The sequence below is a fragment of the Xenopus tropicalis genome, chromosome 9 (genome assembly GCF_000004195.4).
Source record: "Xenopus tropicalis strain Nigerian chromosome 9, UCB_Xtro_10.0, whole genome shotgun sequence".
Taxonomy (NCBI): domain Eukaryota; kingdom Metazoa; phylum Chordata; class Amphibia; order Anura; family Pipidae; genus Xenopus; species Xenopus tropicalis.
Window position 1 is genome coordinate 44,334,736 of NC_030685.2, and position 26,270 is coordinate 44,361,005.

General features: G+C 40.1%; 1 protein-coding gene across 10 annotated transcripts in view; it reads left to right on the forward strand.

Annotated features, from left to right (window-relative positions):
• The window catches only part of tmeff2 (transmembrane protein with EGF like and two follistatin like domains 2), a 303,915-nt gene that overhangs the window by 27,874 nt on the left and 249,771 nt on the right, over positions 1–26,270 (forward strand). For all 10 annotated transcript variants that reach the window (XR_004220349.1, XR_004220347.1, XR_004220348.1 and 7 more), the window contains exon 3: positions 2,607–2,736. Coding sequence is in view for 5 of the 10 variants with exons in the window: in XM_031892430.1 (XP_031748290.1) it covers positions 2,607–2,736 (130 nt within the window). In the remaining 5 variants the exon portion in view is untranslated. The remainder of the gene's footprint in view (positions 1–2,606; positions 2,737–26,270) is intronic.

Below are 26,270 nucleotides of genomic sequence, written 5' to 3' on the forward strand. Positions count from 1 at the left end.
GCAAAATCGGACAAAAAAAAAAGTATGCTAAATTGTGTGTAGATGTGTGTGTAAATGTGTGTAAATGCCTGTAAATGTGTGTAAAACTGTGTGTTAGGCAAATAAAGAGCACTTACCAGCAGGGATCACAGGCAGGCAGTCCTCTCTGCAGTCCTCGCAGCACAGGAAGTGCGTGGGCGGAGCTAAGAGGAGCAAGAAGCAGGGGAACAGACTCGACAAGCAGCAGGCGCGTGCGATCGGTTTGCTGCTTGTAAATAGGTCCTGCGATGCGATCGCATCACTGGACCAACTTGCCAGCCCCCTTGGCTCCTTGCCGAGGGGGCACAGCTCCTTGCCGTTGGGGGCACAGCTGACTCTCTGCACCGGCGGCTTTTGCCGCCGGTGCAAAGAGAATTACACTAGTACCAAAAACGTAGGTACTACGTCGTTGGCATATAACTGCTTTTTTTAAAACGACGTAGTACCTACGTCTTTGGCAGGGAAAGGGTTAAGCTAGATAACATTATGGCCACTATTACCAGAGGTTCAACCATTTGCACATTTGCTATACATTCGGAGTCATTAGAGATCACTAGATCCAATATAGCATAGTTTTTGATTAGCTCAACAAACTGTGACATAAAATTGTAATGCAAAATGTTATAAACTTGTTTCCATTAACTGTCCTGGCAGTACTGTTGCTCCAGTCAATATCTGGGTAATTGAAATCCCCCCTTTTTATTACTTGACCCAAAGTAGCAGCCTTTTCTGTTTGCAACAGGGGCATAGCCTATTTGTCTTCACTTGCATTAGGGCACTGGTTCCCAACCAGTGGTTTGTGAGCAACATGTTGCTTACCACCCCCTTTGATGTTGCTCCCAGTGGCTTTAAAGTAGGTGCCCATTTTAAAATGTTTGGCTTTGAGGCAAGTTTGGAAGCACAGAAACGCAGTTTTACTCCAAACAGCCTCCTGAAGGCTAGCAGTCCACATGGGCCTACCAAATAACCAACCACAGTCCTTATTTGGCATCCCCAGAGAATTTTTCATGCTTGTGTGGCTCACCAACACTTCTTACACCATCTCTGCATTAGGCAGTCTATATTATACCCCTAAAATAAATTTGCTGGACTCTTTGCCATCTGTGAGAAGCTCCAGCTATAAAGGCTTCAGCTCCCTCATTTCCTACCATAACTTTCTACTTTATATTGGCTTTTAAATCCTACAGAACAAACAGGATTTTCTATTGCCTCTGTCCAATCACAGGTCAAGGTCTCAAAAACAGGTCATTTTAGTCTCATGTTTAATTATGTTTAATCACAGAAAACAGTGAACATTCCAGCTTTTGTTTAACCCATTAGGTATACTAGTCTGTAGTGTAAAGATCCCAAAGACCTCCAATATTGCCAAAGCATCCAAATACTGCTGGAGAGCCTGGAGAAGGCTTCATTAAAGAAGAGTTCCCTAAGGAATACAAGTCCTTAGTGAAAAAACAATGTTTCTTGAATTGTTCTGACTTGTTTTTAGAAAAATATTGTAAAACTAAAAGTAGCAAAAATAGCTGATGTTAGGACCAATTTAAGATTAAGATTGCTTTTTTATATATATATAAGCAACTTTCAAATATACATTCATTAAAAATGTTCAGTTAGAATAAAATTATTTGGAAATATAATTGCTCACAGAAGTTGAACATTTTTCTCTTTAACCCTTACGTATCCTAATTTACATATGTAATTTAGGATTCAGATTTGGTTTGGTATTCGGCCAAATCCTTTACAACGGATTCGGGGTTCGCCAAATCCGAAAATGATGGAATCAGTGCATCCCTAGCTTTTAATAGCAATTACATTTACAAATATGTTTAAAACCACTGCATTTTTAAACTAATATATAGAGAGTTGCTTAGAACTACATTTCCTTGATGTCAAGATAAATGGTGGAACTATAGGGTGAAGAAGAACTTGTGAAGGTCCCTGAGAAACAGGGGACCTGGTAAGGACAAGGAGCTGGGATTAATAGAGAGCTGTCAACTCTCCCCCTATTTTATAGGGAGTTACCCAATTTGGCTTGACTCCTGTCACCTTAAGTGATTCTTCCGAATTTGAACAGTTTCTCCTTCAAGTTAAGAAAGCCTTCAGTGACATCATTGGGGGCAACAAACGATTCGTGGCTTCAGAGGACCAAATGGGTGTGAGCGGTGACGTCTCTTCCAGGAGCAAGTGGCTGTGGTGACATCACTGGTTTTGAGAAAATCTTCAGTGATGCGCTGTGTGCGCTGTAGATTTTCAATTGGATCATCATCCCTCCAGGGTCACAGCTCTGTTAATAGCAGGTGACACACAAGTGCAATTGCTCGATAGATTGACTGATACTGGGAGGCCTTGTCCCCTGGTGGAGATCACATTTAATAACTGACTAGAGCCCATTATAATCATCAACAATATGAATATTGTTAAATAGTAGTTTGCTTATAGCTGTGTCTGAACAGCAGCTATTTAATGCATGATCTATGTGTTATTTTCTTTAATGTCAAAATGCCTTGTTTTAGTTTACAGTAGGTATGGCTTTTTACACTGTATGTAAAAATCTGAAGAAAGCAGTTTCCTGTTTTTTCTTTTTTTTCAAGTGTCCCCATGATTACATCCCAGTTTGTGGCTCCAATGGTGTTACTTTTCGCAATGAATGCTACCTAAGAGGAGCTGCCTGCAAACAACAGACTGAAATACTTGTAGTTTCTGAAGGATCCTGTATAGCAGGTAAGTATATTTGATCTAGTTATTTTTTATACTTCTAGAGAAATTGGTTCTAGCCAAGTCTTTTTTTTAATATAAAGCTATGGAAATTTTTGAGCTACATTTAAAGGGAACATATTGTGGGAAAAACAATATTGTGCCAGTGAATTGTACTTATCTAAATATAGAATGTATATGTAGGAATGTGCTTTAAAAACTAGTGGTTCAGCTGATTTATTGAACATTTCTTCAAAAAGCCCACTAGCCCCACCCATCTTTTCCACTTCCTTCTTTCCCAGGCTGTGCAGGGGGGCTGGTGACACTCAGCAAAATGCAGGATAGGAACCAATCAGCAACTAGGCTTACCTGATAGGGTACTGACGCCTGTCTTTGCTTGAGAACTTCAGGGCTGTGATTTGCTGTCCCCCTCATACTGTGCTTCTGGCAGGGACCATTTAGACATGCTCACCCGTCATTTGAAACACAGACAGAGACCTGAGATGATATATAGGGAGCTCAAAAAAAAGGCCATTTTTACAGATAGTATTCATTTTTAGCTGAAAGTTAAATCAGCACCATATATTATTCGTAATTGACAGCAAGATTATAGTTTTTTTCCTTCATCCTAAATGTCTCCTTTAAAGACTAATAAGCAATAGACTACATGAATGTCCCCTACCTGTGGTAACCAGGCTTTGCTCTGACTCTACTAAATATGGCGAGCTAGTGTGTGGCCTTATTCTTAAGATTTTCACTCATTGACAACATTTATGTTTATTTTAGCGGGAACAGGAGCTAATTCCTATTGTTAGGAAATGCATGTTGTTATCTAAATAGCAAGCATACAATGTATAAAAGCCTTGATCAGATTTCTTTTTCATTCTGGATAATCCTCCCCATTTATGCCTTTTAATAATAATATAATAAAAATATAATAATAACCCAGTGATGCAAAAAATATTGGGCCAGATTAAATTCAGTAGAAAGTTTCATTACATGAAAACTGATTGTCGAGATTCAATTTGAGATGCAATTCAATTAAAAATACTCTATTGGCGTCTATGGGAAGAAATGGAACTGAATCAGGGGATTTTTTTCTCCTGGAATTAAATCTCATCTATCAGTTTTCACATGATAAACAATGAGAAGTTTTTCTCATAGAATTGAATCTGGCCCATTATCTCAAAATGTTTTACTTTGTGAATGAAAGTCTTACTCTGGATCAACTAGAAGTTAGGCATTATGTTTATTAATATTATTATTTATTATTATATTTATTATTTATATATATAATATTTATATATATATTTATATATATATATATATATATATATATATATATATATATTTTGTTTTTTTATTTATAATATTTATTTATATTTATTATTTATTATTATATTATTTATTAATATATTATTTATTATTATTAGTTAGGCATTATAGTCCTTATGGTTGAACGTGATGGACATATGTCTTTTTTCAACCCAACTTACTATGTTACTATGTTATCAATAGAGTAAATTGTCAGTGGGTCAAACCCTTTACACACATACATAGTAATTTAGGAAACCTGTTGACTGCTAAACAACGTGAAAAAAAAACATCAGAAGCCTTTCAGATTTGTCTCAGAAGAGGTAAAAATTTCTTTCTGACTTCAAGATGCTAATTTCCGTAACCCTTTCTCATTTGCTAAAAAACCATCCAACAGTTTTTTGAAGATATCTAATATATCTGCCAGTACAACCACTTCAGGGAGAGAATTCCCCCATTTCACAGCTCTCACTGTAAAAAAAAAACCCCAAAACTTTTTCAAATATTATATTTTTTTTGTGAATTCTGTAGTTGCTTCTGTTGAAAGGACCTAATGGTAACTAAAGCATCAGAAAGTTTATTGTATGGTTCTTTTATAACATAGTAAAAAAGACATATGTCCATTAAATTCAACCATAATGCCTATATATAACCTGCCTAACTGCTAGTTTGTTCCAGAGGAAGGCAAAAAAATAACCCCATCTGAAGCCTCTCTAATTTGCTGCAGAGGGGAAAAAACTCCAAGATGACAATCGGACCAGTCTCTGGATCAACTTGTACTAAGAGCTATCTCCCACAACCCTGTATTTCCTCACTTGCTAAACAGCCATCCAACCCCTTCTTAAAGCTATATAATGTATTAGCCAGCACGACTGATTCGGGAAGGGAATTCCACAACTTCACAGCTCTCACAGTAAAAAATCCTTTCCAAATATTTAAACGGATCTTCCTTTCTTCTAAATGGAATGGGTGCCCTTGTGTCAGTTGGAAGGAACTACTGGTAAATAGAGAGGCAATAGAGAGGTTATTATATGATCCCCTTATATATATTTATACATAGTTGTCATGTCACCTCTTAACTCTTTCACTGCCAGCCATTTTGGTCAAAGTGGAAATGTTATTGCCAGACAGTTTTTGAACATTTTGCACTGTTTCAATTTAGGAGCCTTTCCTTGGGCAGACTTTTTTTCAGGACAACCTAAGCTTTCAAAATATGGTTGAATTTTTGTCTAATTCCAATTCTGTAACAAGATATAGGCTTCTAATTGTCTAAAAAATGAAAAAAATATTCATAGTCATTTTAGCTCCTGCAAAATCAACACATTTATATCATTATATGTGGGATAAATCTGGAAAAAGTACGCTCACTCCAGAAAGCTATATATTTTTGGAATGTACACATTCCCCTGAATCTAAAATGGGTACTCATGTCTTTCTACTCCAAAGTACCAAGCCACAAAGCTTTCCTAAATTTGGCGATTTTCATGACATTTCCAAAAATCCCCTCAAAGCTTCCACTTTGCAGCATCTTATCTCCCAGCATTAGGTACCAAGATAAAACACCTTATATTTGAACACCAGGGGTCCACTGAACAGTTTGATGCCCAATATGTATAGGTTTACGTAAGTATGTGGCATGTAGGGGCATCAATGGAAATATACCCCATGAATCTATAATTTCTGTAATTTCAGCTTCTGCAAAATCAACACATTTACATCATTTTAAGTGGGATAAAGCTACAAAAAAGTACGCTCACCCCAGAAAGCCATATGTTTTTGGAAAGTACACATTGTTACAAACAACATGGGTAAAGAAGTCTTCCTACACCTAAGTACCATTCTGGAAAGCTTTCCTAAAGTTAGTGTTTTTATGAATTTTCTGAAAAATTAAAAATGTTGCAATTTGCCACATTTATTTTACAACATTTCTTACATACAATGACAGATCACCCTAAATATGAATGCCAGAGGTCTACTGAACAGTTTGATGCCCAATATGCAAAGATATGTGGTGTACAGAGGCACCCAAATGAAAATAGTGCATATGAATTTTCTCAGCTGTCAACTTAGTTTCTGCAAAATAAGCCCAATGCCAGTGTATTATGTGGCGTAAGACCCCCTAAGTATACAGAAAAACCCAGAAAACCATATATTTTTTGGAAAGTACACATTTTGACAAATCCAACATGGGTAAAGAGTCCTTTCTATACCAAAGTACCAATCTGCAAAGCTTTCCTAAAGTTAGTGGTTTCTAAGACATCACCTAAAAATGTTGCAGTTTTGCCGCTTTTATCTCACACAATTTCTTGCACACAAAGGCAAATCACCTCAAACAGGAATACAAGCTGAGCAGTGTGATGCCCAATTTGCATAGATATAGCAAAGTCTGTGGTATGTATTGATCCCAAAATGAAAATAGCGCATATGGATTTGTTGCATGCCAACTCAGCTTTTGCATACAGAGCCCCCTGACAGCGTATTATGTGCCGTAAGACCCCCTAACTATAGGGGGTCCTGGAGTCCTGAAGGGTCCGTGTCCAGAGCTCATCAGGCAGCAGGAAGTGAGTGGGCGTCGCTGAAGGGGTGGGGGGGGAGGAAGCAGGGGGGAAGGAGCAGGAGAAAGCAGCAGATGCGGTGGTCAAAGCAGCAAACTGTGCAAAATAAACAAAAAAATAAACTGTTCTAAATTGTGTGCTGTATGTGTGTGTAAATGCATGTAAATGAATGTAAATGTGTGTAGTAGAGCAAATAAAAGCAACTTACCTGTCTTGGAGGTAGATGGACACTCGGATCGCATGGAGGGGTCCTGGAGGGTCCGTGTGCAGAGCTCATCAGGCAGCAGGAAGTGAGTGGGCATCACTAGGAGGAAGCAGGGGGGAAAGGAGCAGTTGAAAGCAGCAGATGCATCTGCTGCTTGGAAGTTGGATTATCGCATGGCAGGACCGACATGACAGCCCCCCTGGCTCATTGCCCAGGGGGCTGTCATCGCTCAGTACTCTCTGAGATGCGGCACATGCTGCCTCTGTAGAGAGAAACCTCGATCTGCCAAACGTATGGCATGAATATTTCTGCAATCACGTATGCCATACAGTGGATATAAAAAGTCTACACACCCCTAATAAAATGTCAGGCTCCTGTGCTGTACAAAAATGAGACAAAGATAAATCATTTCAGAACTTTTTCCACCTTTAATATGACCTATAAACTGTACCACTCAATTGAAAAACAAACTGAAATCTTTTAGGTGGAGGGAAGAAAACCAAAAAAACTAAAATAATGTGGTTGCATAAGTGTGCACACCGTTAAAGGACAAGGAAAGTCAAAATCTAAAGCACAAGCCCTCTGATCCCCGCACCTATCCCAGTACCTGCCGACTCCCTGCATCCATGGGCGTCCGCAGAAAATTTTCCAAGGGGGGGCAAGTAAGCTAGCATCATCCTGCAACAGATAAATATATATATATATTTTATTTTTTTTTTTGCAGGATGATACTAGGGGAGGCTAAATATGGCCCATACACAGACTGACCTACAGCTAATGTGACACTTAGTGGATTCACTGCTGACGTAAAAAGTTAACCTCCCAACTACCTCTTGCCGTTCCCACTGACTCCCAGGGATACTGTACAAAAGTGCGGGTGGGGGTGCTTTTTTTTTTTACCCTAAAATGTTTAGTATTAGTAGTAAAAGTATTCATACGCGCACTTCTGTTAGGGGATCTGCAAACATTTGTGTTTGGGATCAGTTAGCTTAAAGGGGTAGTTCGCATTCGAATTCACTTTTATTTTTAATGGTTTTTCAGTTATTTAGCTTTTTGTTCAGCAGCTCTCCATTTGGTATTTCAGCAGCTATCTGGTTGCTAGGGTCTTATTTACCCTAGCAACCAGGTAGTGATTTAAACAAGAGATGGGAATATGAATAGTTAAGGGGCCTACTTGGAAAAATAAGTAATACAAAATTATAATAATAATAAAATTGTAGCCTCGCAGAGCAATATTTTTTGGCCCCCATTTGAAATCTGTATAGAGGCAGAAGAGAAAGGCAAATTATTCAAAAAAATTAATTAGGAAGACCAATTGCAAAGTTGCTAGGAATAGGCCATTTTATAACATACTAAAGGTTAACTTAAAAGTGAACCACCCCTTTAGATGTGTTTATGTTAGTTTTATAGCAAGAAAGGCAGTGGGTACTGACTCCCCATTATATACAGTGAGATGCAGTCCGTAGTTACAAACCCAGCACATTATATGCCATGAGGAGCAGTGGGTACAGATGGCAGATATTCAGGCCCTGGCACTATAACACTGGCACTGATACACAACATTGGCCCCACTGTAACTTACTATAAATGAACAAAACAATGACAAAAAAAAAAAAAAATAGTGCAAAAAACAACAACACATATATAAACACACAATGAGCTTTTTCAGAGGGAAAGAGTTAACTTACCCTCCATGTGTTAGGGTAGGGGATAGATTATAAATTAAACAATTTAATGTCAGCTAGTGATTCTTTAGAACTGTATAGTACCTGTGGGATGAAAACTGCAGCAAAAGTTGAGAGTTGGTTCTCAGGTAAAGTTACAGCTGCAGATTCATCTTTTCAGTCTTTATTTCTATTTCCAGTTTGCAAAATCTCCCGATCCCTGTGCGCATCTGTGCTCTGATTGGTCAATTTTACTGTCTGTCAAGGAAGCTGTGCTCTGATTGGTGAATCCAGAAGAAGAAAGATCCAATCGGAGCACAGCAAAAACGGGCTTGAGGGGAAAGTGCAGAAACGGAGTAAGATTTTTGGTTTTTTTGCTACTTTTCCAGGGGGGGGCAAGTGCCCCCTCTTGCCCCCTTCTGTGGACGCCCATGCCTGCATCTGCTGGCTGACAAAGCATCACCACCACCCCAAAGCCCCCCCCCCCCTTGTATCACAGTACCTGCCGACTCCCTGCATCTGGCGGCTGACAAAGCATTGCCGCCACCCCAAAGCCCCCCCCCTCATATCACAGTACCTGCCGACTCCCTGCATCTGCCGGCTGACAAGGCAACGCCGCCACCCCCCCCGCCCCCTCGTATCACATTACCTGCCCCCCCCCCCCATCACAGTACGCTTATAATATTTAGGGCAGGGGTACAAGCCCCATTATCTAATGAGGGGACCACGTTTGCTGTTCGTTCAGAGGGCAGCCCTAACGCAAATCACAAACATGGCGCACAGACTGTCACACTGGACACAGATCATATAAAACACAGCATACTTGCGTGCTGTCAGAGTTTTGGAAACATTTAATAATCACAAATGGTAACGATAAGGCACTGAATTGGGCTCCCTGCACCTCCCGCCTCGCTGCTTGCTTCTTCTCCTGCCGGCTGTCCTGGTCTGCATCGCCATAGCAACCAGACGCTCCTGATGTGTGCGCATGTGCCGCCAAGTCGCCAAGTCTGGGAAGGAGCAATGCATTATGGGAATCTTCTCTACACTGCTCAGTGTTTTTTTTTCCTGTTTGGCTTCTGATCTTCTGGACAGGTGAAGTATGGGGAGACTTAAGGGCACTATTGAGACAACTGAAGGTATGCCTGCAGCTTGAGATTAACTCTTTATTAGATTTTCCTTCTCCTTTAAACTAATACTTTGTTGAAGCACCTTTTGATTTTATTACAGCACTCAGTCTTTTTGGGTATGAGTCTATCAGCATGGCACATTTTGACTTTGCAAGTTTTGCCCACTCTTCTTTGCAGAAACACTTCAAATCTTTAAGATTGCGAGGGCATCTCCTGGGCACAGCCCTCTTCAGATCACCCCACAGATTTTCAATCGGATTCAGGTCTGGGCTCTGGCTGGGCCATTCCAAAACTTAAATCTTCTTCCGGTGAAGCCATTCCTTTGTTGATTTGGATGTATGCTTTTTGTCATCGTCATGCTGAAAGATGAAGTTCCACCTCATGTTCAGCTTTCTAGCAGAAGCCTGAAGGTTTTGTGCAAATATTGACTGGTATTTGGAACTGTTCATAATTCCCTCTATCTTAACTAAAGCTCCAGTTCCAGCTGAAGAAAAACATCCCCAAAGCATGATGCTGCCATCACCATGCTTCACTGTGGGTATGGTGTTGTTTTGGTGATGTGCAGTATTGTTTTTGCGCCAAACATATTTTTTTGGTATTATGGCCAAAAAGTTCAACCTTGGTTTCATCAGACCATATCACCATTCCCACTTGCTTTTGGAGACGTCAGATGTGTTTTGCTCCTTTAATGTTGCTGCAGGCCTCTTTGTAGCCTCCCTGATCAGTTTTCTTCTCGTCTTTTCATCAATTTTGGAGAGACGTCCAGTTCTTGGTAATGTCACTGTTGTGCCATATTTTCTCCACTTGCTGATGACTGTCTTCACTGTGTTCCATGGTATATCTAATGCCTTGGAAATTCTTTTGTACCCTTCTCCTGACTGATATCTATTAACTATGAGCTCCCTCTGATGCTTTGGAAGCTCTCTGTGGACCATGGCTTTTGCTGTGGGATGCGACTAAAAAAATGTCACGAAAGACCAACTAGAGCAGCTGAACTTTATTTGGGGTTAATCAGAGGCACTTCAGATTATGGCAGGTGTATGCTGACTCCTATTTAACATGATTTTGAATGTGATTGCTTAATTCTGAACCCAGCTACATCTCCAGTTAGAAGAGGGTGTGCACACTTATGCAATCACATTATTTTAGGTTTTTTTTGGTTTTCTTCCCTTAATCTAAAAGATTTCAGGGTTTTTTTTCAATTAAGTGGTACAGTTTATAGGTCACATTAAAAGGTGGAAAAAGTTCTGAAATGATTTATCTTTGTCTCATTTTTGTACAGCACAGGAACCTGACATTTAACCAGGGGTGTGCAGACTTTTTATATCCACTCTACGTCATTGGCAGCAAGAAGTTTAAGCGCCCCTTCTACAGTGTAAACAAACCCATCTTGCCCAGTCTTTCTTCATAATTGAGACATTCCATACCCTTTAACAGCTTAGTTGCCCTTCTTTGGACCCTGTCTAATTCAATAATGTCCGTTTGAGCACTGGAGACCAAAACTGAACAGCATATTCTAGATGGGGCCTTACCAGCGCTCTGTAAAGGAGAAGAATAACACCCTCCTCCCGTGAATCTATGCCCCTTTTAATACAGCTCAAAACCTTGTTTGCCTTAGCAGCTCCTGCCTGGCATTGCTTGTTACAGCCAAGTTTATTATCTACAAGGACTCCAAGGTCCTTCTCCATTATGGATTTGCCTAGTGCAGTCCCATTAAGGGTATAAGTGGCTTGCATATTTTTACATCCCAGGTGCATGACCTTACATTTATCCACATTAAATCTCATCTGCCACTTAGCCGCCCAGATTGCCAGTTAGTCAAGATCTTGCTGCAAGGATGCCACATCCTGGATAGAATTGACTGGGCTGCAGAGTTTTGTGTCATCTGCAAACACTGATACATTGCTTTTAATACACTCCCCTAAGTCTTTTATGAACAAGTTAAACAAAAGTGGACCCAGTACAGAACCCTAAGGGATCCCACATAGAACCTTACTCCAAGTGAATGTGCACCATTAACAACCACCCTCTGTACCCGATCCTATAGCCAGTTTCCTATCCATGTGCAAATAACTTCACTAAGACCATTAGACCTTAGTTTAGAAAGCAGTCGTTTGTGGGGAACGGTATCAAATGCTTTGGCAAAATCCAAATAGATCACATCTACTGTACCCCCACTGTCCAGCTTCTTACTAACAAGCCTTCACATAACTTTCCCACCATGAATGTCAAACTTACTGGCCTATAATTGCCAGGCTTAGATCTTACGCCCTTTTTATGACATTAGCATTCTTCCAATCCATAGGTACCATACCAGATGAGTCTGAGAATCAGAAACAGAGGCCTCTATAAAACTGACCCTAGCTCTCTCAGTACCTGAGAATGTATTCCATCTGGCCCAAGTGCCTTGTTCACATTAATCTTGGGTAAACATTTAAGCACATATCCTGTGTCAACCACTGACTAGTTAGAGCTGAGGCAACCGTGCAGCTATTGGGTGGGACTTGGCACTCTGGCTCCTCTACTGTATATACAGAAGAAAACAACTGGTTTAGCACATTTGCGTATACTATAAGTCAGGGTTTCTCAAACTATGTTCCGCAGGCCAGACCCACCCCGACTGCGTCCTCACCCCTGGCATCGGGGAGCGAGAGGGGGGAGCTTGGAGAGGGAGGACGGATGGGGGGGGGGAGCTGGGAGTGGGAGGACAGACGGAGGGGGGGAGCTGGAAGAGAGAGAACTCAGGGGGGAGCTGGGAGAGGGAGGACGGAAGATGTGGGGGGAGCTGGAATAGAGAGGACTCAGCGGGAGGGGGCAGCTGGGAGAGGGAGGACGGACAGAGCTGGAGGAGAGAGGACTCAGTGGGGAGGGGGGAGCTGGGAGAGGGAGGACGGATGATGTGGGGGGAGCTGGAAGAGAGAGGACTTAGCGAGGAGTGGAAGGGGGGACCTGGGAGAGGGAGGACAGGCAGAGCAGGGGAGCTGGAAGAGAGAGGACAAGGCCATAGTTTGACCCCGCAGCAGGGAGCGGGGGCGGGGTTGGGGGGGACTCTTGTCTGGCCCCCCAACAGGCTGAAGGACAATGAACTGCCCCTTGCTTAAAAAGTTAGAGGACCCCTGCTATAAGTCAATGAGGCTACACTCTTAACATCTTTTTACTATTAATATACTTAAAACACTTTTTGGATAAGTTTAAGATGTTATCATATATTCTCTTAAGTGCCTTTTCTCCAGTGTAAACATTTCCAACCTGGTCTGCCTTTCTTCATAATGTAGACTTTCCATAACCTTAACTTATTGCCCTTTTTCGAAATCCTATTTGAGCACTGGAGACTTCCAGATAAGGCATGAATATATGACCCTTCTACTATTAAGCATATCAATAAAGAGGGAAAAGCTGCAACACCAGATTCTTTCCTTAAAAATGAAGGGATGACATGTTTCAGGTGATTGTGCCCTTAATCATAAGCTTACCAGTTTAAAATCACTGACATTTAAATAGTGCATAAAATAGTGATCTCTAGTGGCTGAAAAGAGTAATATATCTAGTTGTGTTGCATAAAGGTATTTTTCAAAATAAATATAGTGACATTTAGTGGAAAATCCACAGTTACACCAAGCAATACTACACATAGAACAGTATTCATTAATCCACACTGGGAAAAAAAACTCTAGATCCTCTGCTGTGTACACAGAAGAAAAGCACATTTGCCTTTTCTATATCCGCTGTAACAATATTGTTACTAAAAGTTACCATATTGTTACTTAAATAAGGCTCCTTGTAAAATATAAAGACTCTCAAACCCACTGTGATTTATAATATACAGGTTACACTAAGTGAGTAATGTTCCATCTGGTACTGAGACCATCTGGGTCAAAGTAAAGATCCAGTATGCCTGAAGGACAAGTTTACCCAAGAGCAGTAACCTATAGCAACCAATCAGTAGGTAGAATCTACTGGACACCTGTTTAAAACCAAACATCTTATTGGTTGCTATGGATAACTGGTCGTGGGCAAATGTAGTGTATTTTATTACTTAAGGGGGTTCGATACTTAGCATCACTATAGAAACAGCAAAATGTTTGCCTATTGGTTGTCTATTACAAGTATGTTTTCCTTTACACTCTCACACCAACATATTGTATCTTACAATGTGTGGACTCAAATAAATAACATTTTATGTATTACAATGTCTGTACATTTTGTTTTTGTACACTTTGCCTGTCATGTTAGAGGTAAAATCAGTACTAGGAGTCATCACTTCACATGTCTTACATATTGTGGAATTACATTTGAAAGAGCCTTTATAGGAAAGCCATGTTGTATATCTAGTAGCATTTGTTGTCACTAAACTGAGGCTAACCATGATCCAAAGGTGGGTGCTTTTTTTGAAAAATACCTCACAGCAGAGTCCTTTGAAATACTTTCCAAAACCAGGTCATTATACAAAATTGGTAGAAACTTTTAAATAATTTTATATATATATATATATATATATATATATTTTTACAAAACCTCTCTTTTCAAAATGGAGTTGAAGCCTGCACCCCTGCACCTTCTTGATCACCTCTACATCAAAATCACTATGACAATATCTTAGGGATTTGGGCCTTGGCATGTCACAACTGGAAACTAAGATGGCAGAAGCAGTACACTGATCTATTCTGGAAGATATTCAAAACAGAAATACTGTTATCTCTGCAGACTTTATTTGCAAGACTTGTTTGGAACTTATTTGCAAGACTTGTTATAGGTTTGGTGCCTAAAGTTCCTCCTGAAGAATGGCATATAGATAGAGCACAAAGGGCCCTAGGCCAAGCTTATTCAACCTTTGCCTTCCCTAAACATTTTTGCCTTTGCATTATTATGCTAGTAAAAAGGTTGTTTAAGCCTAATATGCCTGAAGTCGTATACAAGTACCATGTGCTGCAGATATTCCCAAACTTTGCATCCACTGTCGTAGCAAAGAGATGGGCACTTTTTGGCTTAACAGCGCTGCTGAGAGAAAAGGCATTCAATACAGTGTAGATGGGATTTCCATTTCACCCCATTGTTACTGATCTGATTGGGGTTAGAATGTTGCTCTGTGGTACTTCTCAAAAGCTAGAACTTATATATTATTTATTATGTATTGAATAAATTATATGCAGGACTAGTGTACTAATATATATATATATATATATATATATAGTGAGAGAAATGCTGGGTTAGAGGTGGAAGGTGTGTATATTTCTCCCAGATTTCTCTCTTATATATATTAAGCTCCAGGGAAAGTTTGTCAGCAGTGAAAGTGTTTTCTTTCACTGCATTCGGCTTTTGGAAAAGCCGGTAAAAAGGGCCCTGGAGTGAATGGAAGTGAGCGGGTGGGACTTCCATTCACCAGGCTATCCAGGTTTTGGTGAAGCCTGGCTAATTAGAGGCCTCGTTAGGCTTCAGGGGAAACCCTTTAAACATGTAGTCTGCAGAGTTACTCACTCTCTACCTTCCTGCATGCAGTAAGGAGAGAGCCGGACACAGTGAGTAACCAAACTACTTTTGTTTTTTGTAGAGTTGGATGCTAGATCCTCTCTATTGCATAGAGAGGGAGCTGGTATGTGTTAGTTAGAGCCGGACAGGCTAGGCTTTATTTTTATGTTTTGTTTTCTGATATACTCCTGTGTGCCGGTTATATGTGAATAAAGCTGATTGCGGTCAGCTTATACCTATATGCTGGGTGTGAACTCTTTTTCTGAGACCAATCTGATCCCTGCAATCTGCCTAAACCCCCAAGAGACTGCACTGTTTGGTCGAGGTACCTTACATAAAATTATATATTACATGCAGTCATGCCCAAAATTGTTTGCACCTGAAAGTTTTTCCAGAAAATCAAGTATTTCTCACAGATAAGTATTGCAGTAATACATTAATACATGTTTTCATATACACGTTTATTCCCTTCGTGTGTATTGGAACAGAACAAAAAAGGGAGGAAAAAAAGTAAATTGGCCATAATGTCACACACAACTTCAAAAATGGGCTGGACAAAATTATTGGCACCCTTAACTTAATATTTGGTTGCATACCCTTTGGAAAAAAATAACTGAAATCAGTCGCTTCCTATAACCATCAATAAGCTTCTTACACCTCTCACTGGGAATTTTGGACCTCTCTTCCTTTGCAAACTGCTCCATGTCTCTCTTATTGGAAGGGCGCCTTTTTCCAACAGCAATTTTAAGATCTCTCCACAGATGCTCAATGGGATTTAGATCTGGACTCATTGCTGGTCACTTCAGAACTCTCCAGCACTTTGTTGCCATCCATTTCTGGGTGATTTTTGACGTATGTTTGGGGTCATTGTCCTGCTGGAAGACCCAAGATCTCGGATGCAAACCCAGCTTTCTGACACTGGGCTCTACAGTGTGACCCAAAATCCTTTGGTAATCCTCAGATTTCATGATGCCTTGCACACATTCAAGGCACCCAGTACCAGAGGCAGCAAAACAACCCCAAAACATAATTGAACCTCCACCATATTTCACTGTAGGTACTGTGTTCTTTTCTTTGTAGGCCTCATTCCGTTTTCGGTAAACAGTAGAATGATGTGCTTTACCAAAAAGCTCTATCTTGGTCTCATCTGTCCACAAGACGTTTTCCCAGAAGGACTGTGGCTTACTCAAGTACATTTTGGCAAACTGTAGTCTTGCTTTTTTATGTCTCTGTGTCAGCAGTGGGGTCCTCCTGGGTCTCCTGCCATAGCATTTTATTTTATTTAAATGTCGCCGGATAGTGGGTTGCACACCGCTTCAATCCTTGTCCCAGGTGCACGGTAAGAGTTTAAATATTGAAAAAAAGACCAGCAACACCGGATCTATTGCAAACAATCAATTATATATTGAAAAATACATGAACAGCCAACGTTACGTTTCGGTCCCCGTCGGGACCTTTCTCAAGGCAAAAAAAAAAAAAAAAAATTTTTAATTTTGATTATTTTTTTTAATTTATTTATTGAGAAAGAGAGAGACAATAATTATTGTATTATCAATGCAGCCCTTATATTCAGTTTGGTAGGAAATCTCATCTGTTAAACATAGTCAACAAGCAATGCTAACTTTTGAAATCATCTTATTATTTTTGCTTGTTTGGCAGATAAACACTATGTAGTATTTGAATTTCCAGGACAATTAAGTGGCATGTTTATTAATATTGAGGTTTTAATTTTGCATCAATTTGTGCAAATTGTGGTAAAGAAATATGGTTGTCGTGGATAAAACGCATGGCAGTTTTCCCCCCCACATACTTTTACGTACATATGTTTTTTTCTGCAATTTATTAAATTTGTAAAAAAAATTAAACTGTAAACTAGCAGGATCCACAACATACAACTTTAAACATAAACAAATTATAAAAATAAATCCTGCCTTATGAGCGATACCTTCACACATATAAAAAGTTCTCTCACTGCACTGGGCCCTTTGTGGACTACCATTACAATCACACAGGGGTCACCTCTGTACCCAAAACACCTGTTAACTCCTGGCAGTTCCTTGGGGAACTCTCAGCCTCTAGACCTTACACTCAGACATGCCAGTCTCTTAGACCAGGGGTCCCCAACCTTTTTAGCGCCAAGGCCCGGTAGGAGGCAAAAAAAGTTTTCCACGGACCGGGGGGAGAGGGGTTGGCGCAGCGCGAACTTCAGGCGCGTTATACATGTGACGTGCTGGGGGGGAGGGGGGTGTGCGCGTTATATACATGCGACTGGCTTCATTGCTCCTTTATGCGCGCGTTCATTAGCTCGTTTAGGTGTGCGTCGCGTGGTTTTTCTTCGCTGCTGGAACTGATGCGGCCCACTGCTATGCCGTCCACAGCCCGGAACTGGTCCGCGGCCTGGCGGTTGAGGACCCCTGTCTTAAACCATAGCTCCCTTTGCTCCTTGCAGTTGCTCCCTCAGTCAGGCAAGATTCCTGCACTGTGGCCTGCTCTGAGAGCCTTTTCATACTTTCTTCTTCTCGCAGAAGAGCCATCTCTCCTTCTTACACACAAGAAACAGTGTGGAGCACACCCTTTTTACAGGCAGTAGCAGCTCTAAACTCAGCTGCCACTTAAAGAAAAAGTAAAGGTACAATCACTGGGGGCTGCCAAAATGAAAGGCACTCCTCAGTGATTGTAATCGCTTACCTTATACCCCAGGCTGGTGCTCTTGTTAAGGTGACCATACACGTAACAATTATGATCTTTCCTACGACCATATCCAAGGTTCATGGCTATGATATGGAGCAGATATGGAGGATAAAACAATAAGAGTTCTACCCCTATCGGACGATTCAGCCCTAAACGCAGCTTTTGCTCTGGCACCTTCAACAACGCCCAACCAAAATCTTTTGTCCTGCCTGATTGATGAGACGACCGATATACAAGGCTTTTGCAATATCGGTCATCTCATTGATCTACCCTATACACACCCTATGCACTTGGGTACCTTTATCCACAGGACGTAGATTCTACGTCCTGTGGCACTTAAAGGACAATGAAAGGTTAATATAAATTAAAAGTAAGTCTAAAGGCATTCTTTTTAAGTACTTACTGCATATCTAAATTCCCAGATTCCTGTTTGAGATATGGTGCTGGCAGCCTACAGCAGTGTGAAGACTACAGTGACATCACTGAAATCTTCCTATTCTCTGATCCTGTCTCCTGTTCTGAGCTACACATGCCCACCAGCCAATCAGAAGCGGATTTGGCAGAGGGGAGCGGGGGGAGGGAATTAAACACATGTGCAGTATGAAGCAAGGAGGGAAAGGAAGGGAGAATACTTTTTTAGAGATGGCTGCCTGTTCTAGAAAATGTGAAGTAAGTGTGACTGAGTAAATATTGATTAGGTGATATATGTAGGTAGGTAGGTCATACTACACATAGGGGCAGATTTTTCCCATGTTCTGTTCATTCCTATGGAATTTTTAGAAGCGTATTTATCAAATGGTGAGTTCTAACTTTCAAATAGAAAAAATGCAATGGCACTCAAGAGCTATAACTGGGACTAGCCCTTTAGATACTTTATTACGGAAGTGCAACGTTTCGGGGCAAAACTACCCCTTTGTCAAGCATGCTTGACAAAGGGGTAGTTTTGCCCCGAAACGTTGCACTTCCGTAATAAAGTATCTAAAGGGCTAGTCCCAGTTATAGCTCTTGAGTGCCATTGCATTTTTTCTATTTGGATTCCTTGGGAGGGTGCCGATCCCCCTGCAGTGAGCACCGAGCGTAAACTTTTTGAGGAGAGTTAAGGGTGTGCGTATAAGGTCTCTTGTTGTGTTAGAGTTCTAACTTTCACCCATTGATAAACAGGCTTCTAAAAATCCCATAGGAATGACTAGACAGTGGGTGAGTTTTTATGTATTAAGCTCTGCCCCATAGTGTCCGCGCCCGTATAAGGGAGCACAAATCTGCTATTAATGCTGGAAAATTAGAACAGGTGGTTTCAGGTCATTTTTTAGAGTACAATCGTGGAGTTAATCAACTAAAATTTCAAATAGCTGACACAGTGGGGAAATTCCACCGTGGAGGAGACAGGGTTAAAGAGCTCCTACGCCGAGAGGCAATGACAGTTTTATGTCACAGGTTGTTAAGGAGCCAACCAGAAACCATATTGTCTGGATGTAGTTTTTTTTTTTTTTATGACCCAGAAGGTATAGTAAATGTGCAAGTGGTTGAACACCTGGATAATACCATAATGTTATCTCCTCTTTAAGTTAATTTTTTTTTAGAATGTTACAGAATAGCCAATTCTTATCAACTTTTCAGTTGGTCTTCATTATTTATTTTTTATAGTTTTTTATAGTAATTTGGACCCTAGCAACCAGATAGCTGCTGAAACTCGAAACCGGAGAGCTACTTAACAAAAAGTGAAATTAAAAGTGGACAACACTTTTTAGAAGTTAATGTAGAAATGTTAAGAACCACGCTATGTTGCTAAATTTGAAACTAAAAAAAAATATGGTAGTTTTTAAATGCCTTTTAATGCCTTTTTTCCCATATTAACCTCTTTAGTTCTTAATTAAACACTATAACAAATGTTGTAAAACAGGAATCCAGAAGGCAAACTTTGAAACTGAGGATTGCATTGCAGCAGAGGCTAAGACTAACCCCCAAAACATTTTCAAGTATATTAATAGTAAAAAGATGTGGATTGAGAGTGTGGCTTCATTTATTTATAGTAAATATGGTTATAACAGATACAAAAGGAAGGCAAATGTGCTAAATCAGTTCTTTTCTTCAGTATATACAATAGAGGAGCCACAAAACATGGTAGATAAAAGTTTATTTAGAATTAATGTGAACAAGGCACTGGGGCCAGATGAAATACACTCTCGAGTGCTGAGAGAACTAAGTTTAGTCTCAGACTCTCTATCATCTGGTATGGTACCTGTTGGGAACTGTTGATAAGCTAATGTAATTCTATATTTAAATAGAGATGATGATCTCAGCCTCGCAATTATAGGGCAACAAGATTGACATCTTTGGTTGGCAAGTTATTTGAACGCTTGTTAAGGGATCACATTTAAAATTATGTTTTGGAGAATGACATTATGAGCAGTAATCAGCATGGCTTTATGAAGGATAAGTCATGCCAGACAAATTTGGTTGTTTTTTTATGATGATGTTAGTAAGAAGTTGGACAGTGGGGTCTACTTAGATTTAGCCAAAGGGTTTGATACAGTACCCCACAAATTACTGCTTTGTAAACCAAGGTTTGTTGGTCTTAGTGAAGTTGTTTGCACATGGATAGGAAACTGCCTACAGGCAGTAATGTTCTTCGGGGTGCTCAAATAGGATATTATTGAATTAGAAAGGGTCCACAGAAAGGCAATAAAGCTGGTAAAAGATATGGAAAGTCTCATTTATGAACAAAGACTGGCCATGTTGGTGTTTACGTTGGAGAAGAGGCACTTAAGAGGTGATGACTATGTATGAATATATATGGGATTATACAATAATATCTCTAATTATTTGTAGATTGTAAGCTCTTTTGGGCAGGGCCCTCTTCACCTCTTGTATCGGTTATTGATTGCTTTATATGTTACTCTGTATGTCCAATGTATGAAACCCACTTATTGTACAGCGCTACGGAATATGTTGGCGCTTTATAAATAAATGTTGATAATAATTATTTAACAGTAGGTTTTTACAGTAGACTTGCATCTACTGCCTAAATAATTGGAGAGAGCCTTTTACAGTGAGATCTGTGAAGTTGTGGAATTCTCTCCCTGAATCAGTCATACTGGCTGATACATTAGATAGCTTCAAGAAGAGGTTGAATGGCCTTTAGTTAGTAAGGAAATACAAGGTTATAGAAGAAATATAGAAGGTAATAGCTTATAGTTAAAAGGTGATTCAGGGACTGGTCTGGTTGCCATCTTGGCAACCCTTTTGCAGCAAATTAGAGATGCTTCAGATAGGGTTTTTTTTTTTTTACCTTGCTCTGGATCAACTAACAGGCAGGTTATATATAGACATAAAATGTTACATTTGCTGGACGTGTCTTTTTATTCAACCCAACTTACTATGTTACTATGTAGCAGACCCTCCAGTAGAGGGTTTAAATACATAAGGGGATCATATAATAATATCTCTAATGCTTTATTTGCCAGTAGGTCATACTGGTCAGGATTTTAGAAATATTTGCCTATGATAAAGTGTTTTCACCTGGCACGTGTCAGGTGACTAAAAGCCCTTCATTGCTTGTTTCAAAAGTCCCAAAAAATATCAGAGGCTAGATTAAGAATGATTGATATATAGGCATGGAGTGACGGCACACACAGGATTTTCACACAGGAGTCGCAGAGATGCAAAATAATAATCAAAGGTTTATTGTGACCAACGTTTCAGTTCCACACAGGAACTTTGGTCACAATAAACCTCTGATTATTATTTTGCATTTCTGCGACTCCTGTGTGAAAATCCTGTGTGTGTGCCGTCACTCCATGCCTGTATAATTATTTGCTGCACAGGCACCCAGGTATCATCAGCGTTTTGGTGTGCAGCTTCCTAGCACTCAGTATTTATATACAGGTCCTTCTCAAAAAATTAGCATATTGTGATAAAGTTCATTATTTTCTGTAATGTACTGATAAACATTAGACTTTCATATATTTTAGATTCATTACACACAACTGAAGTAGTTCAAGCCTTTTATTGTTTTAATATTGATGATTGTGGCATACAGCTCATGAAAACCCAAAATTCCAATCTCAAAAAATTAGCATATTTCATCCGACCAATAAAAGAAAAGTGTTTTTAATACAAAAAAAATCAACCTTCTAATAATTATGTTCAGTTATGCACTCAATACTTGGTCGGGAATCCTTTTGCAGAAATGACTGCTTCAATGCGGCGTGGCATGGACGCAATCAGCCTGTGGTACTGCTGAGGTGTTATGGAGGCCCAGGATGCTTCAATAGCGGCCTTAAGCTCATCCAGAGTGTTGGGTCTTGTGTCTCTCAACTTTCTCTTCACAATATCCCACAGATTCTCTATGGGGTTCAGGTCAGGAGAGTTGGCAGGCCAATTGAGCACAGTAATACCATGGTCAGTAAACCATTTATCAGTGGTTTTTGCACTGTGAGCAGGTGCCAGGTCGTGCTGAAAAATGAAATCTTCATCTCCATAAAGCTTTTCAGCAGATGGAAGCATGAAGTGCTCCAAAATCTCCTGATAGCTAGCTGCATTGACCCTGCCCTTGATAAAACACAGTGGACCAACACCAGCAGCTGACATGGCACCCCAGACCATCACTGACTGTGGGTACTTTACACTGGCATTTTGGCATTTCCCTCTCCCCAGTCTTCCTCCAGACTCTGGCACCTTGATTTCCGAATGACATGCAAAATTTGCTTTCATCCGAAAAAAGTAATTTGGACCACTGAGCAACAGTCCAGTGCTGCTTCTCTGTAGCCCAGGTCAGGCGCTTGTGCCACTGTTTCTGGTTCAAAAGTGGCTTGACCTGGGGAAAGCGGCACCTGTAGCCCATTTCCTGCACACGCCTGTACACAGTGGCTCTGGATGTTTCTACTCCAGACTCAGTCCACTGCTTCCGCAGGTCCCCCAAGGTCTGGAATCTGTCCTTCTCCACAATCTTCCTCAGGGCCCGGTCACCTCTTCTCGTTGTGCAGCGATTCTGCTACACTTTTTCCTTCCCACAGACTTTCCACTGAGGTGCCTTGATACAGCACTCTGGGAACAGCCTATTCGTTCAGAAATTTCTTTCTGTGTCTTACCCTCTTGCTTGAGGGTGTCAATGATGGCCTTCTGGACAACAGTCAGGTCGGCAGTCTTACCCATGATTGCGGTTTTGAGTAATGAACCAGGCTGGGAGTTTTTAAAAGCCTCAGGAATCTTTTGCAGGTTTTTAGAGTTAATTAGTTGATTCAGATGATTAGGTTAATAGCTCGTTTAGAGAACCTTTTCATGATATGCAAATTTTTTGAGATAGGAATTTTGGGTTTTCATGAGCTGTATGCCACAATCATCAATATTAAAACAATAAAAGGCTTGAACTACTTCAGTTGTGTGTAATGAATCTAAAATATATGAAAGTCTAATGTTTATCAGTACATTACAGAAAATAATGAACTTTATCACAATATGCTAATTTTTTGAGAAGGACCTGTATATATATATATATATGTATGTGTGAATAGTAAAGCATTCTACAGAATAAATATAGCATTTTGTCTTGCACTACTGTGGCTATCTATCTACCACTATTGTGGCGATCTATTATTATTCATGCCAGTACAGTATATATATACTGTACTAGCATGAATAACACAAATGGTTATTTCAACAGTTTTTCTACATCAGTTATTATAAAGTTATATCACAGTATACAGAAATATATTTGGATAATATGGAAAAATCACAGAATTAAGATATATTCCTCCCAGAATCCTCTATGAAGCAGCACTGAGGGCTGTGAAATTGATGGTCTGTGCAACTGTGTTAGCTGATTAGTTGCAAAAAAGGGACCATCGGTTGCACGAAACATCGTCAGATCCGCCACACACCGTCAGGGCTGAAACAGGCAGATAAGGAGGTAGAAACAATAGGATTTCTACCTCCTTCTGCCGATTCAGCCCTGACGGCAGATTTTGGTCAGGCGCTTTCTATGGCGCCCAATCTAAATCTTTTAACCGGTCCGATTGGTGAGTCGACCGATATCAGCAGCTTCCTGCAATATCAGTCGACTCGCCGACATGCCATACACGCAACGAGGTTTCGTATGATAGTATCGGTGCGTGTATGGCCAGCTTTAGACACAAATCACTACACAATTAACACATTAGTGTCCATGGTGTGCAATATTAATAACCGTTATACAAAGTTCATTAAATGCATCAATATACATCCAGAGTCCATAATTCTTGTGTACCTAAACCAAAAACATCAAAAAAAGGTACAACATTAAAAAAAAATTAAAAACACCATCAGGAACTGCACATCACTGTGCCTACCTATGCACATCAGGGGTTACAGTGAACACTAAATTTATTTTATTTCATATTAGCTCCTACCATTCTCAGAGGCTTGCAAACTTCTATATACATTTTGCTATTTTAATAGTTTTCCCTGAAATATATTCTCATCGGGCAATACATTAGTACTCAACCTTTACATTTATCTTCACATTTCAAAATAGCTACATTTATCTCCTCTAGAAGCTGCAAAATCACACTTCTGTACTTGCAAATAAATATTAATAATAATACATTGGTCAGCATTATTCACAAATGTGGTTGAAGGCTCCAATAATCATTCATACCATTAGGTATCATAGTAGACAATCTTTTAATCCATTTCCCTTCCTGCTGTAACAATCTAACTTTTCTGTCACCCCCTCTCTTGCTTTGTGATACCTCCTGTAGGAGGCACCATTTTAGCTGTATAGCATTGTGTTTACACAACGCAAAATGCTGTGTGACAGGGGTATCTGTATATGCATACATTTTAAAGTTTTTTTATGTTCCCCCTATGCTCCTGTATCCTGCGTTTTACCTCCCTAATAGTCTGTCCTACGTACCCCAGGCCACATGGGCACTTCAGGAAATAGACCACATAAGATGACTTAAAGGTAGCATAGGCACGCACTGGAACTTTATACCCTTTAGTAGGGTGGTTGATTGTGGACTCTTTTATAATAGAATTGCAACAATTGCACCCTAAACAGGGAAATGTACCATTCTTTGGGATTCCTAAGAATCTTCCTTTTCTCCCACAGCCAATATCTGAGGGGTAAAGCATGTCCTTAAAGGACAAGGCAACGCAAAATATAATTTTTTGCCTAGAAAAGAAATGGAAATTCTAAGCAGCTTTGCAATATACATATATTACAAGTTTGTAATGGTTTTTGAATTATTTGTATTTATAATTGCTATTAGAAGCAGTGTTTGCCTGTCCTTTTCTATTCCCTGCCCTGGTGGCTCAGACTGTTGAAACATTGTAACACAAGGAGCAGTCTGACAGACATGCCTTGCTGGAGAAGCAAGACCTTTGCAGCATTATTAAAAATGTAACAACCAGGAGTTCAGCAAATGCAGCTTTCAATAGCAATTACATTTACAAATAATATTTAAAGCACTACAAATTTTTAATTATTTCATAGTGGAAAGTTGCTTAGAATTATGTTTTCTTTCATTATGCAAAAATTTTATTTATTTTTGGGGTTGACAAGCGTACGTGCCCTTTTGTAACTAAATAGGGGAGGCTCTTTAAATAGGGTCCCAAATTGTTTATCACTCTGCATTACAGGCCAGTATTTCAACACAATCTTCCCTACTTTAGAGCTCACAATATTATACTGAGACACAAATGTTTGTCTAGATAATGCCGATTGAATCGGCTTTTTTGAAAGTAGCTCATCTCTGAGATCATTTGTACTCTGTGAAGCCCTTTCTATATCTCTGGCTTTATAGCTCCGTTACAAAAATCTACCAATCAGTTCTTTGCTCGCATGCTGGTAGCTTTCAGAGGTTGACGCAATTCTTTTAGCATGTATAAACTGCCCCTTTGGTATACCTTTAAGGACTTTTTTACTATAAAAGCTCCCAGCATGTAACAGATTATTGTGGTGAACAGTCTTCCTATACAAATCCATATACAGTTTCCCCGCTTCCGGCGTGATCTTCACATCCAGGAAACACACTACGCTATCTCAGTTTTGCCAAAATTGTTGTGTTAAATAAATTTACAAACCAGATTTCAGTTTGGAACCCTGTGTACCTATCTGTGTTAAAGAAGCTGCTGCTTCTACCTAAAGTGCTAAATCTCCACAATGGAGTATGCATCCTTGATCATAACAAACAAGAGTAAACTCCTGAGGGTAGCACTGTATGTTACCAAAATGTATATTGTCAGTGGTTTACCGAAATTTTCATAGTCTCAAAGTCAACCTGACACCATGATAGATGATCACAAACTTCTTTAAAGGAAAACGAAAGTCAAAGTCACTTGGGGGTGCCAAAATGTTAGGCACCCCCAAGTGACTTTGACCACCTACCTTTTACCCCGGGCTGGTGCCCCTGTGAGGAGGGAACAGCACCAGCCCGGGGTAGCTGCCGGCGCTTCCTTCCTTCTGATTCGCTGCGCGCGCATGCGCAGTAGAGTGAAAAGCCGAACTTAAACATTAAAGTCGGCTTTTCACTCTACTGCGCATGCGCCCACCGCTGGC